The following is a 15460-nucleotide window of genomic DNA, read 5'->3' as shown; positions in this document are numbered from 1 at the left end:
TAGATTCTGATAAGGAAAAACGCCCTACTTCTATGGGTAACATTCCTTTTTTGCCAAAGACGATCAATAATGAACTCCCGATATATAGAGATTACATTGTTTGACAATAAATTTATTGCGTGCATTAGAATACTCTGATAACAATGTATATAAAATTTTAAGTGAGATAGACAAGAAGAAAGGAAACTAAATTTTGAAAGGTGAGGTACACTTCTAGTACAAAATATTCATTATAAATTAAAATTCTTTCTTATCAAAGTATTTAGAATATAAGTAACATTAGTATATTTTACTAACAAAGAATATAGAATTTATGGAATTTCATTTGATTTTCAATGTTAAATAATGTTTACTTTCTTTCGTATAAAGATCAACCCTCTGATCACCAAAATGGGACTAACTGGCTGTGAAAAATTTGGGAAGGTGTTTCTCATTGTCATAAACATAATCTTCTTCGTGAGTATCAAAGTTCATTTATATGTGTGCGTGTGTGTCTGTAGTTTCTTTTCTCCACATTTATCCACAGATAGAATTGCTTTTTTGCATACAAAAGTAGTACTTTATAAATTGTTTTATTGTTTTATGGCACTTTAACAGAATACGTGTAAATAATTATATAATCCAATAATCTTTGAAGTAAGGCCTGGATGTCCTCCTTTTGTATTTTGTGTTTTCTTGTTGCTAGTTGGAAAAACCTGGAAGTTTATAGAAAAAAATATTAGTAATAATTGCGTAATCCATTATCTAGTTGTGTTATTTAAACACATAAATATATTTTGTTGAAGTTTTTGAGAGATACGCAAATCTCCTTTATTCTTTGTTTATTTTGCCTGTTCAGGGTAGATAAGACACAACTGTTTGATAATGTAATCAATACAGATTTAAGTCCATTCTATGTCATAGAGGATTGATAAACATTTTTTTAAAGAAAGAAACATCAAAAGGGGAAGAACTTCAATAGAATATTTTTTAGCAATCCTTTATATAGAAAAAGCAAATGCATGTATGATGACAAGTACTGGACAGCCATAATTTAGAATAAGGTTGATTCATATACATCATCAACATAAAGAGATCTTTTTGATCAGTTACTTTATCAAAGACATTTTTCTTTGGTTCAAAATCATTTTTATGAATTGTTAAGGAAATGTAATTTGCACACCTTTTTACGATTTCATTTTACCATAACACTTAACTTAAAGATATGATCATGAATAAAAAAAATATAAAAAGAATTTTAGATTATGCTGTATGAGTAATAATGTACCAATTCCAGTCAATATTAAGGACCAAAAGACAATTTGTGACAGACTGAAAGAGAATGATAATGCATAGTTGCGTTATTAGAAACCAAAACAAATATACATTTGGTTTTTTTTTTTTTTTATTACGGAGATAAGAGAATTTTAACAATGGTTTGTGATACAATTTCATTGAGGTCACCTGGGTATTATAATAAATATCAGTTTCATGTATGAATAAATAAAGTAAGATGAATAATATCAATATTTTTTAATTGATTAAAAACGTGTAAATAATGTAGCTTTTTTTTTCTCTAAAAAGGACTTGAAAACATATTTTGTTCCATTACGATTGCCGCGGACTAGTTCAACGCAGCTGTTGTTTATGAACAGTTACATATTTGAGTTTTGATTCATTGCACTCAAGAATCCTGAAGTTTTTGCCAAAGCAAGATTTTACTATTAAATATTAGATGCAAACAAGAGGCCCAAGGGCCTTAACGGTCACCTGAGTATAATACAACAATTTAGAGGATCCATAGAGTATAAAATGAACTGAAAGGTGAAGCTTTGTTGCCCAAAAGCAAGAAAAATAGAGTGATCAGGATAAAAAAAAATAATTAGTCTAGCATTCATTCACAGTTCATAAATTAGGTTCTAATCTGTTCCTTATTTAACACTTTCACCATACAGTAAATTAACAAAATATCACTGTACCATCTTAATTCCTTGCTGAAATCTCTTACATTGGCCTCTCTTGATCTTTGATGAACATTTAATAAGACAAGTTATTTTTGTCTCATTTTTATTTATCTATTACTTACAAGTCTACCTGATCATTAAAACTATGAAAGTACTTTTTGTATTATACAATAAAACTTCTTGCATAATTCTCTTATTCTATTAACCTTTCAAGTACATTATTTACAGTGATTAATTAAAATTTGCCATATTAATTAAATATGGCAAAGGGGAATAACTCCTCTCAGTAGATTACAAATTAATAGTGCCCTAGCTAGGACCAGAACACTTGACTAAATGGTCCAGCTGTTCAAATATCTGGTAAAAATACCCTTCCTTATTAAAACTTTTACTCTTTTTGCCTCTGATATGCCCAGGTGCAGAGAAGATTTTTAAAGAAATAATGCATTTTTACTACAGATTCACTATATTATCAATAGAACCCAACCCCCCCCCCCTTCCATCGAGAAACATCAGAGCCTCTCACCCTGGGACCAGAAGTTTGCACATCATAAGTAATCACTTTGTTTATCTGCTTAACACTGAGGAGCAGACAGGATTATTTAATAGAAATAATGCATTTTCACTATATTATCAAGAGCCCCACCCTTGCACCAGCACATCTGACCCAGGGGTCATGCAATTCACTACTCTGGAAGAAGCACTCTTGCTCATCATAACTATACACTAGCTTCTTTGCTTTTTAACCAGAAGCAGAAAAGAATGTTTTCAGAAAAAATTGCTTTTTCACTATATAATCAATAGAGCCGCCCCCCCCCCCCCTTTTTCACCAGAACCCTTGACCCTGGGGCCATGAAATGCACAAGTTTGGAAGAGGCATCCTTGCATATCATAACAATGTAATTAGTTTGTTTAAATGATACCCAGGGGCAGAGAAGAAGAGTTTTAAAGAAATAATTCACCTTCACTATAGGATCTATATGGCCCCACCCTAGCACCAGAACCCCTGTCCCTGGGGCCATGAATTTTACAATTTTGGAATAGGCATCCTTGCTTATCATAACAATGTACTTAATTTGTTTAAATAATGCCAAGGAGCAGAGAAGAAGATTTTTAAAGCATTAATGCATTTTCACTATATAATAAATAGAGCCCCACCCTAACACCAGAACCCCTGATCCAGGGTCCATGAAATTCACAATTTTGGAAGAGGCATCCATGCTTATCATAACTATGTATTTAATTTGTTTCAATTATACCCAGGAGTAGAGAAGAAGATTTTCAAAGAAATAATGCACTTTCACTATATGATCTATATAGCCCCGCCCTAGCACAAGAACCCCTGACCCTGGGGCCATGAATTTCACAATTTTGGTAGAGTCACTCTTGCTTATCATAACTATGTATTCAATTTGTTTCAATAGTACCCAGGAGTAGAGAAGAAGATTTTCAAAGAAATAATGCACTTTCACTATATGATCTATATAGCCCCGCCCTAGCACCAGAACCCCTGACCCTGGGGCCATGAATTTCACAATTTTGGTAGAGTCACCCTTGCATATCATAACAATGTATTTCATTTGTTTCAATAATACCCAGGAGTAGAGAAGAAGATTTTCAAAGAAATAATGCACTTTCACTATATGATCTGTATAGCCCCGCCCTAGCACCAGAACCCCTGACCCTGGGGCCATGAATTTCACAATTTTGGTAGAGTCACTCTTGCTTATCATAACAATGTATTCAATTTGTTTCAATAATACCCAGGAGCTGAGAAGAAGATTTTCAAAGAAATAATGCACTTTCACTATATGATCTATATAGCCCCGCCCTAGCACCAGAACCCCTGACCCTGGGGCCATGAATTTCACAATTTTGGCAGAGTCACTCTTGCTTATCATAACTATGTATTCAATTTGTTTCAATAATACCCAGGAGTAGAGAAGAAGATTTTCAAAGAAATAATGCACTTTCACTATATGATCTATATAGCCCCGTCCTAGCACCAGAACCCCTGACCCCGGGGCCATGAATTTCACAATTTAGGTAGAGGGCTCAATGCTTATTACAATCATGTCAACAGTTTGACTGCTTGATGTCCAGGAGTAAAGAAGAAGATTTTTAAAGATTGCATTAATTTTGGTGGTTTTAGCCCCACCCCTCAGGCCCCAGGGGGGCAGGAACCATGAAATTCACAATTTTTGTCCCCCTTCACCCATAGATGCTATATGCCAAAATTGGTTGAAATTGGTTGAGCGGTTTCAGAGAAGAAGCTGAAAATGTTTAAATGTTAACGCACGACGCACGATGGACGACGGACGACGCACGACGCACGACGACGGACCAAAAACGGATAGCAATGGGTCACCTGAGTGACTCAGGTGACCTAAATATCGATAAGCGACTTTGACCTTTCAAATATAGATATTATGCAAGAACATCATTTACCTATTGGTCATTGCTTATAACTTGCAAAGGTTTGGGTCTATTTTCCAACCTATTATTCATGGTCAGAAACTTTTTTTTTTACTATTTTATTGCCCAGATACTTTGTCCTTTTAGATATGAACTACTGGACCATGTTATTGGAAACACATACTTTAATTTTAATCAAATTCTCCATAATGTTAGAGAATTATAACCAGGGCAGGCTCTAAGAGATACAGACAGCTAAAAAGACCGATGTACAGACAAAGGTGCCATCAAAAACCTGATATGGCCTCTCCAGTTGGTGAAGACATAAGACGTGACACATTGATTTAAGATTTAAGCTCCCTGAAATCATTCCTCACACGAGTTCTTGCAGTTTTCACAACAAAATATTTTTTTCTAACGAATCCATAAAAAATATTTTTTTTTAAATTAAAAACATAGCTAAGAGTTAAAAACGATTACAAAGAATATGCATTAACAATCATTTTCAGGATAAATGAAATTTAAATTGCTTCGGTAGTATTTTTTTCAAAATTTACTTTTCTTCTTGAAATATTCTTGTAAGTTCTATGAACATGAACCTACTGAATTTGCTCTATTGCAGCTGCTAGGACTTGGACTTTTCATAGTAGGGATTTTGATGAAAGTTAATGTTTCCGCAATAAGTGATGACGTAAAGCCTGCACTGAATGCAGTCACCGTGACTAGTTTTAAATTAGGAGATCTGGTGGATAACCTATCGATTCTCTTCATAGCGATAACCGCTTTATTTGAGATATATTAATTTTTTATTCAGCTTTGACTCGTTTTAAAAAGAAAATAATCATTTCGATCAGATTACTTTATTTAAAAGTTCTTGGCATTTTAACCCTGGTCCGTGCACACTATCGGCGACCTTTAATGACTGAGATTTTTACAAAAATATTAAGTTCAAACAATAAAAACCAAACTATTCCGACTTGGATTTTCATGACTAATATTTTGGTATACAATAAGCATATCTTGAACCATTCATTTTGACAAAAACGCCATTGTCCACGAACTTTTTGGACAACCCTCGTATATATATATATACACATGTATATATATAGAGAGAGAGAGAGTGCCCTGTACGTCCATCTGTCTGTCTGTTTTTCCTCAGAATCTTTAACATTGCCCATCACTTTTGAATAGTTATTGCTATGGTTTTCATATTTCATATAAACATGTGTACTCCTTGTGACCAGACCTTTCTTAGGGTACCATCATATTTTACCTTTTGACCTTAGAGTTTGAGTCTTGAAAATTTACACAACTTTATCCTTTGCCATAAGTTTTGAACAGTTGGTGTTAGGGCTTTCATACTTAAAATGTGGAATCCTTGTGAATGACCTTATTTTGAATACCAACAACTTTGACCTCTTGAGTTTGACCTGAGGGTTTGACTTACTTTTGTTAAACTTTAACCTTGGCCGTAATTTTTGACCAGTTGATGCTAGGGCTTTCATACTTCACATATGTTATTGTTGTGACAAGACCTTACTTGTTATGAAACATTCATGTTCACACAAGTACTTTGAAGTTGATATTAAAAAGATGCTTGAGTTTATGATTGACAATTTCTATGTAGTTTTTGGAGATCAGGTATTCCAAAAATCTGTTGGAATTTCCATGGATACCAATTGCACCCCATTATTAGCAGACCTATTTTTATATTCATATGAAGCAGAATTTATTCAAAAACTTCTACATGAGAAGAAGAAAACACTTGCTGTGGCCTTCAACTCAACATTTACATATATCGACGACGTATTATCAATTAACAATAGTTACTGTTATTCATTTGTCGACTCGATATATCCAAGTGAGCTTGAAATAAACGATACAACAGGGTCTGACACATCTGTTTCATATTTAGATATGTACTAAAAAAAAGAAGGTATAGGTAACCTAACACCAAAGCTTTATGAAAATCGTATATTGTTTCAATGGACTTTCGAGATTGAATACTGTTCGTTATCTTCATATATTTCATTTGAATACAACCAACTTTGATCCTTTGATCTTGGAGTTTGGCCTACTTTGAAAAATAATTAACCTTGGTCATAACTTTTGAACGGTTGGTGCTTGGGCTTTCATATTTCACATGTGTATTTCTTAAGAGAAGACCTTTCCTAGGGCACCATTTATTTTGATCATTTGATTTTGACCTTGATGTTTGACTTTCTTTTGAAAATCTTTTACATATCTTTTCAATGGTTGCTGCGAGGGCTTTCATATTTCACAGGTATTTTCCTCGAAAAGGACCTTACTTTGAGTACCAACATATTTGACTTGCATTTCAGAAAGTTTCACCTTCGCTATAAGTTGCCATACGGGGGCATCAGTGTTTCACAAACACATCTTGTAAATAAAAATATATTAAATTTTTAGAAGAACATATCTGTTCATAGTTTTACTAAAATCATCTTCAAATACCCAATGTATATATTTATCTTTTATCCCTTTTGTATTCAAAAGTTAGATTGTTGTGCTGTGAACAATACAAAAACCGACTTTGATAGCACTCCATGGCACACAACTGGCAAACGAGCAACTGCCAAGATACCCAGAACATGCTGCAAAGGGACTGATTCTGATAGTTATGTTTTATTTACCAGCAGTTCTCCATGTGTTCGAGGCACCATTGGATATAATACAAAGGTATTTATTTCTAATGTCTTAAAAGCTTGTCTCAGAAAAAAATCATCCAAAACTTGAAAAAGCCTTTTTGCAGCCAAAACGTAGATTTTCTTGCACAAGTATCATTATGATACTAGACACATAAATTCCAAATAAAAAATATTTTGCTGATATCTATGTTTCAGGGGTCCTATGAAGCGCCATCTATTCTTTTTCTGTCAGACCTCCAATGTGATCTGAGGTCATAATTTTCATGACAATTACCATAATTTAAGAAGAAGAATGGAAAAATCTGAGTCAATGCAATGAAATTATGTCATATCTAACCCCAAAAATTTAACAATGGCATTTTTCGACACCCCCTCCCCCCATGGACTGTCCATAAATGGCATATTTAGTAAATTTTGCCTAAGAGTTAAAAAAAAGATCTAAATATAAAGATATGAAAAAAGAATTATATATATTACACGATCAGTATGTACTGGTCCCGTACATACATTGTCTTTGTTTGTAAGGCTCATTATATAAATTGTATTTTAGAGGAACTGGGGTTTAATTCAACAAGTAGTAATCCAAGTTATACCCATAGCTCCCTTTCTAAGGAGGGAATTTTTTCAAAATCATATGTCAGTTTTGAATATTTTTATTATTCCCAACAATCGAAATAAATTTAAATTACCATATTTATATTGGATTCCGAAACTTCAAAAAGTCCTTACAAACAAAGATACATAGTGGGTTCCAGTAAATGTTCTACCAAGCCTCTTTCTTTACTCCTCACAAAGATATTAACAGTAGTGAAGAAGAAACTTCAAGAGTACTGTGCAACAACATATTCGAGAAGTGGTGTAAATCAGATGTGGGTACTAAAAATTCCAAGGAACTTTTGGAAGATTTGAAATCAAAATCTTTTACCAAAATCAACAACTTAAAAACTTACGACTTTTCAACGTTATATACAATGAAATATATGGAGATAACGGACAGTATTCAACCTCAAGTACATTAAACAATACAAAATAGGAGCAGAGCAAACACGGACCTCCAAAATATCAGAGGTGAATCAGGTGCCATGGAGGAATTAGCATCCCCTGCCGACCTGTCACACCCGCCGTGTGCTCCTTTTAATGATCGGGAAATAACGGAAAAAATCCGTCGACAATTCGGTGTGTAAATAATGGCCTAACAATTATTATGAAAAACGTCAGTGATAAATTGTATTTGCTGACAAGTTCATTGTATCGACCATAGAACTTACGAAATGATGACTTTAAACGAGATTGCTGATATTCTTGTTTCATCAACATGTTTGTCAATAATTTACCTCGTTTTAGAAATTGTACATACGTACAGCATGCTCTTGAATCAACTGGGAGATGTAAACCCCGTAGGCAGATGATGAAAGTATATTGCTGCATAAGTAAGGGAAGTTGATGATTGAAAAGTTAAAGTCATCACGTTTATCATAAAGTTTGGTTGTTAGATTACCATCAACGTCTTTTTCAAGTAAAATATCCAATTATGAAACAGATGTGTCTTCCCCCACGATAAATTAAAGTCCTTGTCATTTGTCATTTGCAAAATTACTTCGTTAAAAAAAACAATCTGATTGTACACACAAGTCCTCTGAGGTTGATATTAAAAAGATGCTCGAGTTTATGATTGACAATAGCTATGTGGTTTTTTGAGATCAGGTCTTCCAATAATCTATTGGAATTCCCATTGGTATCAATTGCGTTCCCTTATTAGAAGACCTATTTTTGTATTCATATGATGCACAATTTGTTCAATTTTTTTACGTGAAAAGAAGAAAAAACTTGCTGTGGCCTTCAACTTGACATTTAGATATATCGACGACGTATTGTCAATTAACAATGGTTATTTCCATTCCTATGTCGACACGATATATCCCGGTGAGCTTGAGATAAAAGACACCATAGAGTCTGACACATCTGTTTCATATTTGTATATTTTATTAGAAGAAGACGTTAATAGCAATCTAAGAAGCAAGCTGTATGATAAACGTGATGACTTACTTTTCAATCGTCAACTTCCCTTACTTATGCAGCAATATACCCTAATCACCTGCATACGGGGCTTATATCTCTCAGTTGATTCGATATGTCAGAGCATGTTGTGTTTATGAAACAAGAATATCAGGAGTCTCGTTTAAAGTCATCATTTCTTAAGATCTATGGTCGATACAATGACCTTGTCAGCAAATACAATCTTTCATTAAGTCAAATGCTGACTGACTTTTTTCATACTAATTAATAGGCCTGACAGGAAAATAAATAATCTATCCTTTATAAGTGCACAACCCCTACATCCAACCGCAGGCACTTCTTTCGGTAATAATTTTTTAACCCATAGTATAATAAGTATTATCATTATATTATGGGTTAAAAAATTACTACCGAAACTTGTGCATCCCCCCTTCTACGATAGTTTTTTTATTTTTTTTTCTTTCTTTCTTTTTTTTTTTTTTTTTTTTTTTTTTTTTTTTTTTTGGCTCTTCAGACTTTTTCAGTGAATCAGAAAGTACATAACCTGTCCTTCACTTCCATGAAAATAAGTAATCTGACTTGGAAAAATTTGCCCTCTCTTCAAATGGTCGTTCCTTAATCCATAGTCAACGCAGTCATATTATGCAGTTTTAAAGAGGATTTATGTCATTCATAATTTATAATTATTATACAATGAATGTTTTCACATGATAGGTTTTGCTATAAATATAAGTCACAGGAAAAACATTTTGACTGTCACTGAAAAAGTCCGCGGTGTTAAATAGGGTAAAAAATGTACATTTTAGAAGATGGACGTAGTCTACAAAAAACATAAAAAAGTGTATTTACATGCATGTAGCACAATTCTCAATATGGTAAGTGTAAGGCTTTCAATATTTTGACTTGGTTACTTTGATTCTTTATAAATGACTTTAAAAGAACATTCTCATAGATTTTTCAAATTATGCATTAAGCTAAAGGTGAGAATGTAATACCAGTTTCAGTAAAATACATTGTTTATTAAACAGGATACGAAATTCACAATATCCGAGTATAAATGCTATATTGACAAGCTAATTCAGAGAATCTGTGTCCCCTGCTTAAGGAAAAAAGAAGAGCATGTACGGATCTAGAGGGTGGGGGTCGGGTTGAGGGTGGGGAGACGGGACACTTTAAGAGGAGGGGGGGGGGCATAGGGAGTTATGATTCAAAATTTCATTGCAAAAGCTTAAAAGCTTTTTGAGATATCGCTCGGAAATGAAAAATTTACACACAAAGACAATGTATAAATTTTTTACCTTGACCTTTAACCTTTTCACCTCGAAATCAATAGGGATCTTTTTTGGGCCATAGGGAGTTGTGGTATATATTTTCATTGCGAAAGCTCGACGGCTTTCCGAGATATCACGCGGAAATAATGTGTTAAAACAGACAGAATTTATGAATTCACAACCTTGACCTTTACCCTTGAAATCAATGGAGTTCTTCCTTTGGACAAAAGGAGTTGTTATGTAAAATTACATTGCAGAGGCTCAAAGGCTTTTCGGGACATCATGCCGAAACGAAAGTGTTACAGAAAGTCTAACTGACGGACGGATGGACAGACCCAAATTAATATCCCCCACTTTCAGTTAAAGCGGAGGACAAAAAGGCAAATTTTATATAGCATTATGACCGTGAACTTTGACCATCTATCCGTATCTACCAATTCATGTGATGCTAGTTATTGTTCAACAGAACTGTAATTTTGTTTATTCATATAATGTTGTGTAAAATACGAGTATTAGTTATGACACAGAAAAAAAAAATGTGCTTCGTTTCCTTAAATTTTCATCTAAATCGAGTCATTTTGACATTGCCCTTTGACCTTTTGTCATGAAAATTTATTTTTCTCTTTGTTTTGGCTATTGTGTATTATAAAATTTAATTAAATTATAAAATTTGGTTTTAATCCATTTTGAAATTCTTAGGTATTGATATAAATACTGATTAAAGATACCTATTGTCCTTGTCTGGAATTCTTTAAAAAAGCATAAGTTTGTAATCATGTTAACATGAAAACAAAATATGAATACGAATTGTTTCTTTACAATTTATATTAGAACTATACATTGACTTTCAAACCAATGTACGTATTTATTTTTTTCCAAAATGTCCGCAAAATTTTATACCAGGCTATTCAAAAGAGCCTAAAATCTACAATTTTTCCCCAGAAAAATTCTACTTAAAAATGGGGGATATTTTTTCTATGAGGTAAAGTTATTCAAATACTAGAAATTGCCTAATGAACTATGAAGATGATGTATTTTGTCAAAAAGATAAAGTCGTGTAAATATCTTGTTCTATTAAAGACCTTTAATTAGTAAAAATGGGTCATTTTTCATCACAATTCAACGTTTTTTAGGCCACGAAAATGTATGTTGGTTGCCATGATAACCATTGACCATAGCAATCATTTTGTTATGAATTTTAGTTTTATACATCAATATAGGAATGTGTGCCAATTTCATAAAAATTCAAGATCTAGTGTGCCACACTCCCTACATAAGAGTTCAAATGCTTACAGAAAATGGTTAATAATTTTCCACAAAAAAATGTTTCAAAGTGTAAGGTTTACAAAGCACAACAGGAGGCTGTCATTTTAAAACTGGAATTAACCCTTATATGTATTGTATATTACAGATGGGCTCGCGAAGGGGCAGTAACTCGTTCTACTGTTGCAGAAAGATTTTATTATAAAAGTTTATCGCTTTAATTTTTATTATATTTATGTGAGCACACGGCGGGTGTGACCGGTCGGCAGGGAATGCTCTGTTTTTCAAAACAGGGACAAATTGGACAATACTTGTTTAATTTTTACTATAAATTTTATAGAACTTAGACCTGCTCCAAAACAATATTCACGTATTTTAATGATAATATCATTCTGCACGTTATATCAAAACACTGAGTTGGAACAGACCTGCGCTTGGTGACTTTTACTCCAAATAGCTACTTAATATACTCCTTTTTCTCTATAAATCATGAAAATTTTGAATTTACGCCATTTTCCTGAGGTCATATCTAACATGGTGTCATGGCTAATGAAATTTTTTAATCCCTTGAAGTCTGCAGATATCCGCCTGTTTTTGAACATAATTACACTTTCTCCGTCAAAGTTTGATATTTGTGGCAAATATTGGTTATTACCGAATATAGTCCTTTTATTTGAAATTTACCAAAATCCGTGTATGTCACCAATATATATGTATTTCATCTATTCATTTTCCAAGCTTGAACTTTTAAAGTGCGTCCTAATTAAGGTTTTAAAAGCAATTTTTAAAAAAATATTATATCTTGAATGAAAACAAATTTGAAAGTTTTTCCCAAAATTATTTATCTTAATGTGATAAATCGATTAGTCCCGATTAATATACCATTTCTATCAAATTTATTCAAATAAACTGTTTTCGCTGGTTTTAGATTTATGTCTTATTAGCAAACAACAATTCGACCATTTAAATGTCAATATTTAGATTTCACCTAAATGTCAGATAAGTTTTTAGCTATTGGCCAAGCAGATTTGAAAAATATTGCATGATTCTCTAAAAAAAAAAAAAAAAAAAAAAAAAAAAAAAAAAAACTAGTCCAGAGTTGTTTTTTTAAATGTTTTCCCACTAAGGATGCACATAATATTTATAAGAAAAAAACAGTTTTTAGAAAAAGTTTAGACCTCCTTGTGGATTACTTTATTCGATTTTGCCTGGTTTTCTCTGAGACAAGCTTTTAATCGTTCTAACGCAAGACCACTGTATTATCGTTTACTTTTAAGTTTATGTGAGGCAATGTTAAATGAAATAGAACTTCTTTGCCGTCTTTAAAATATAAAAGTTTCGTTACACATGTAAACTAACCAGGATTTATTCACATAATTTCATGTTTAAAAAATAGATTTCACACGCCTTAATTTTCATTTTATTCCTGAAATTAAATTAATATTGAACGTTCTTACCAAGGGATGTTACGATGCTCTGCAAGATCAGATTTCGACATACGGGAATGTGTTTATCGGAGTCGGAATAACCATCCTATTAATTGAGGTAGTGCTATTCAAATATAATTTTTGTAAACTTTGATGCATGTTTTTTCGGATGTATTTTCAGATTTCTATTAATTATATCACATTAATAAAAATCTTTAAGATCAGACACAATAACTGAAATTTGAGGTACATTATGAATGAAATATGAAGTTAACAGATAGTAATAATGCTTTAAAGTTCATTGAAACAATACAGATTGTGAGAAGAGCAAGCACGGACCTCTAAAACATTGAAGTCATATATAATCTTTACAAATTACTTATCATATTTTATATACATATCTCAAATAACGTTACGTTTATTTTTCAGTCAGTATGTGAACATTTTAAGCAACACTTATCTGTTATAAAATTTGATTTCTCTTTTCTTGCAGCTTCTAGCAGTTGTTTTCGCTTGTATGATTTGCTGTCAAACTGGAAAGGATGATGTAGTTTAAACAAACTCTTCTTGAGACGTGAAAAGTAAAGCGTATGTTTTTTTTTTTGTTTTTTTTTTTAAATTTATTGGTTCTATTTTGATGTAATCATCATCATCTTGTAAATATCTTGGCAGAATTTATTTTGACAATTCTTTTATATTTTTGCTTTAACTTTCTAATGAATATGTTTCAATGCATGTTTTTTTTTAAATTGACTGCTGGATTCGGTTGCATCAACGGTTTATTAAATTTAATGAGTTATTCAGCCTAATGAATCATTAAATTCTTAAAAATACATTAGTTAATGAAGGCATTAACTGTGTTGTACAAAACCTTTATTAGAGTCTTATTAGTTAATGAATCATTAAACATTTAAGAATTCATTTAAGATTTATTAACATTAGAAGAATATCCCGCAATGCATTGCGTTACCATTTCCGGAAGTGGAGGGGGGTTCCGTGGGCATTTCCTATGTGTAACAATTATCTATTAAATTAGCTGTAATAAAACCAATTTCAAAATCCGCCAAATGGTTGTTGTTTTTAAATATGACACAAAAATAAATTATGTCATTAAACTAATTAAGTTTATGAGCGCCTTGAAAGAAATAATATAAAGAAACGACATTTCATCAAAGTTTGTGCTTCAATGACCGCGAGAGGATTCTTCAGATCAAATCTAATAGAAATCGGTATGAGTATGTGTGTGTGGGGGGGGGGGGGGGGGGGGTTCTAGCAAAATATAACTCATTTCTAACCAAACGAATAGAGAAAAAATTCAATATCATTAATAGCAAAGTCACGAGCAATGCTACAAACGAGAAATAGAAAAATATACGGGAGAGAGTTTCACAGCGCAAACTGGAATCACGTTTACCTTTTTCTGAAAAAAAAAATACATATATGTACATGTAATTATTTTCTGCATTTTCATGACCGAAGGAACCGGGGAGGGGTGGGAGGGGGGGGGCAATATGCCGATATTTAGAATACTATAGAAAACATAGCTACTAAATGCTTGTGCCCCCTGAATAAAAACGTCTGATGTCCGACCACCGCCTTTTTGTGTTTTTTTTTGCTTGTCAAGTAATTTTTAGTAGTCGGTAGTACCCCCTAACTGAAAGTGTATGAAAGTGCCCCCCCCCCCCCCCCGAAATTGCTCCCTACGAGCCTTTTTTCTCCTGCATCAATTTACTTGTATCTTTTCCACAATTTTCTAGCTGCAGGCACAGGTTAGATTTTTAGATAACTGATTTAAAAATACGTTTATTTATAAAATAACATCCAACAAAATGCATGATGAGACATCGATAACTAAATCTTTCAATTTTGGTTTGGGTCTAAGAAAAAAAATGTACTATTACATGTTTATAAAAGGTCGGTAAGCATGATAAAAAAAAAATCACATAAAGGCATAAAGAACTACGCACGCTAACTCTCGATTCCCGCCTACATTTTACACCCATTTAATTCAATACTAATGGCAATTCGGCCATAAAATCTTTGTTGAATGCAAAGAGGAGTTCAATGGTAATTGATTAATAATTTTAATACCAGTGCTAAATAGTTAATTACTCTTAATTCCAGCTCTTTTTATAAGGGGGGTAGACAATGTTTTCCATTGAAATCAGGCTTGAAAGCATCAGCATATTTTAAAATTTTCTTGGATATGGATAAATGTTCTTTAAATCTTTCCATATGTTTTACACATATAAAATAAAGCATATGTAATTAATAAAATACAACGTTTAAGTTGTAAACCCCTTCGAAATTGGTGAAAAATAAGCAGTTTTGTAGTTTTTCGTCTGTAAACATATGTTCCCCCCCCCCCCCGTAAAACACAAAAAACTTTGGTATGAATTTGTAAAATAACAATCCATATTACCTATAAAAAGGAATTTTTGTTTCACGGGGGGGGG

The 15460-nt window shown here is 32.7% G+C and overlaps 1 protein-coding gene across 1 annotated transcript; it reads left to right on the top strand.

Moving 5' to 3' along the window:
* The first annotated feature begins 390 nt into the window (after window positions 1-390).
* LOC133174084 (tetraspanin-36-like) lies at window positions 391-13623 on the top strand. Its single transcript, XM_061309127.1, has 5 exons — window positions 391-456; window positions 4981-5130; window positions 6876-7058; window positions 13039-13122; window positions 13498-13623. Exons 1-5 carry the CDS (start codon window positions 391-393, stop codon window positions 13558-13560), a joined length of 546 nt encoding a protein of 181 aa, XP_061165111.1. The 3' UTR covers window positions 13561-13623.
* Window positions 13624-15460: the final 1837 nt, after the last annotated feature.

The sequence above is a fragment of the Saccostrea echinata genome, unplaced genomic scaffold (genome assembly GCF_033153115.1).
Source record: "Saccostrea echinata isolate AGI-Se365-2 ecotype Australia unplaced genomic scaffold, CSIRO_AGI_Sech_v1 ptg000057l, whole genome shotgun sequence".
NCBI classification, from domain to species: domain Eukaryota; kingdom Metazoa; phylum Mollusca; class Bivalvia; order Ostreida; family Ostreidae; genus Saccostrea; species Saccostrea echinata.
Note: the sequence above shows the minus strand (reverse complement) of the source record. Positions and strands in the feature narration are given on the sequence as shown.

Coding starts and splice junctions, on each gene's coding strand:
- LOC133174084 (XM_061309127.1), top strand. CDS start 391: ATGGGACTAACTGGCTGTGAAAAATTTGGGAAGGTGTTTCTCATTGTC. Junction 5,131..6,875: donor ACCTATCGATTCTCTTCATA/GCGATAACCGCT, acceptor TGTATTCAAAAG/TTAGATTGTTGTGCTGTGAA. Junction 7,059..13,038: donor CCATTGGATATAATACAAAG/GTATTTATTTCT, acceptor GTTCTTACCAAG/GGATGTTACGATGCTCTGCA.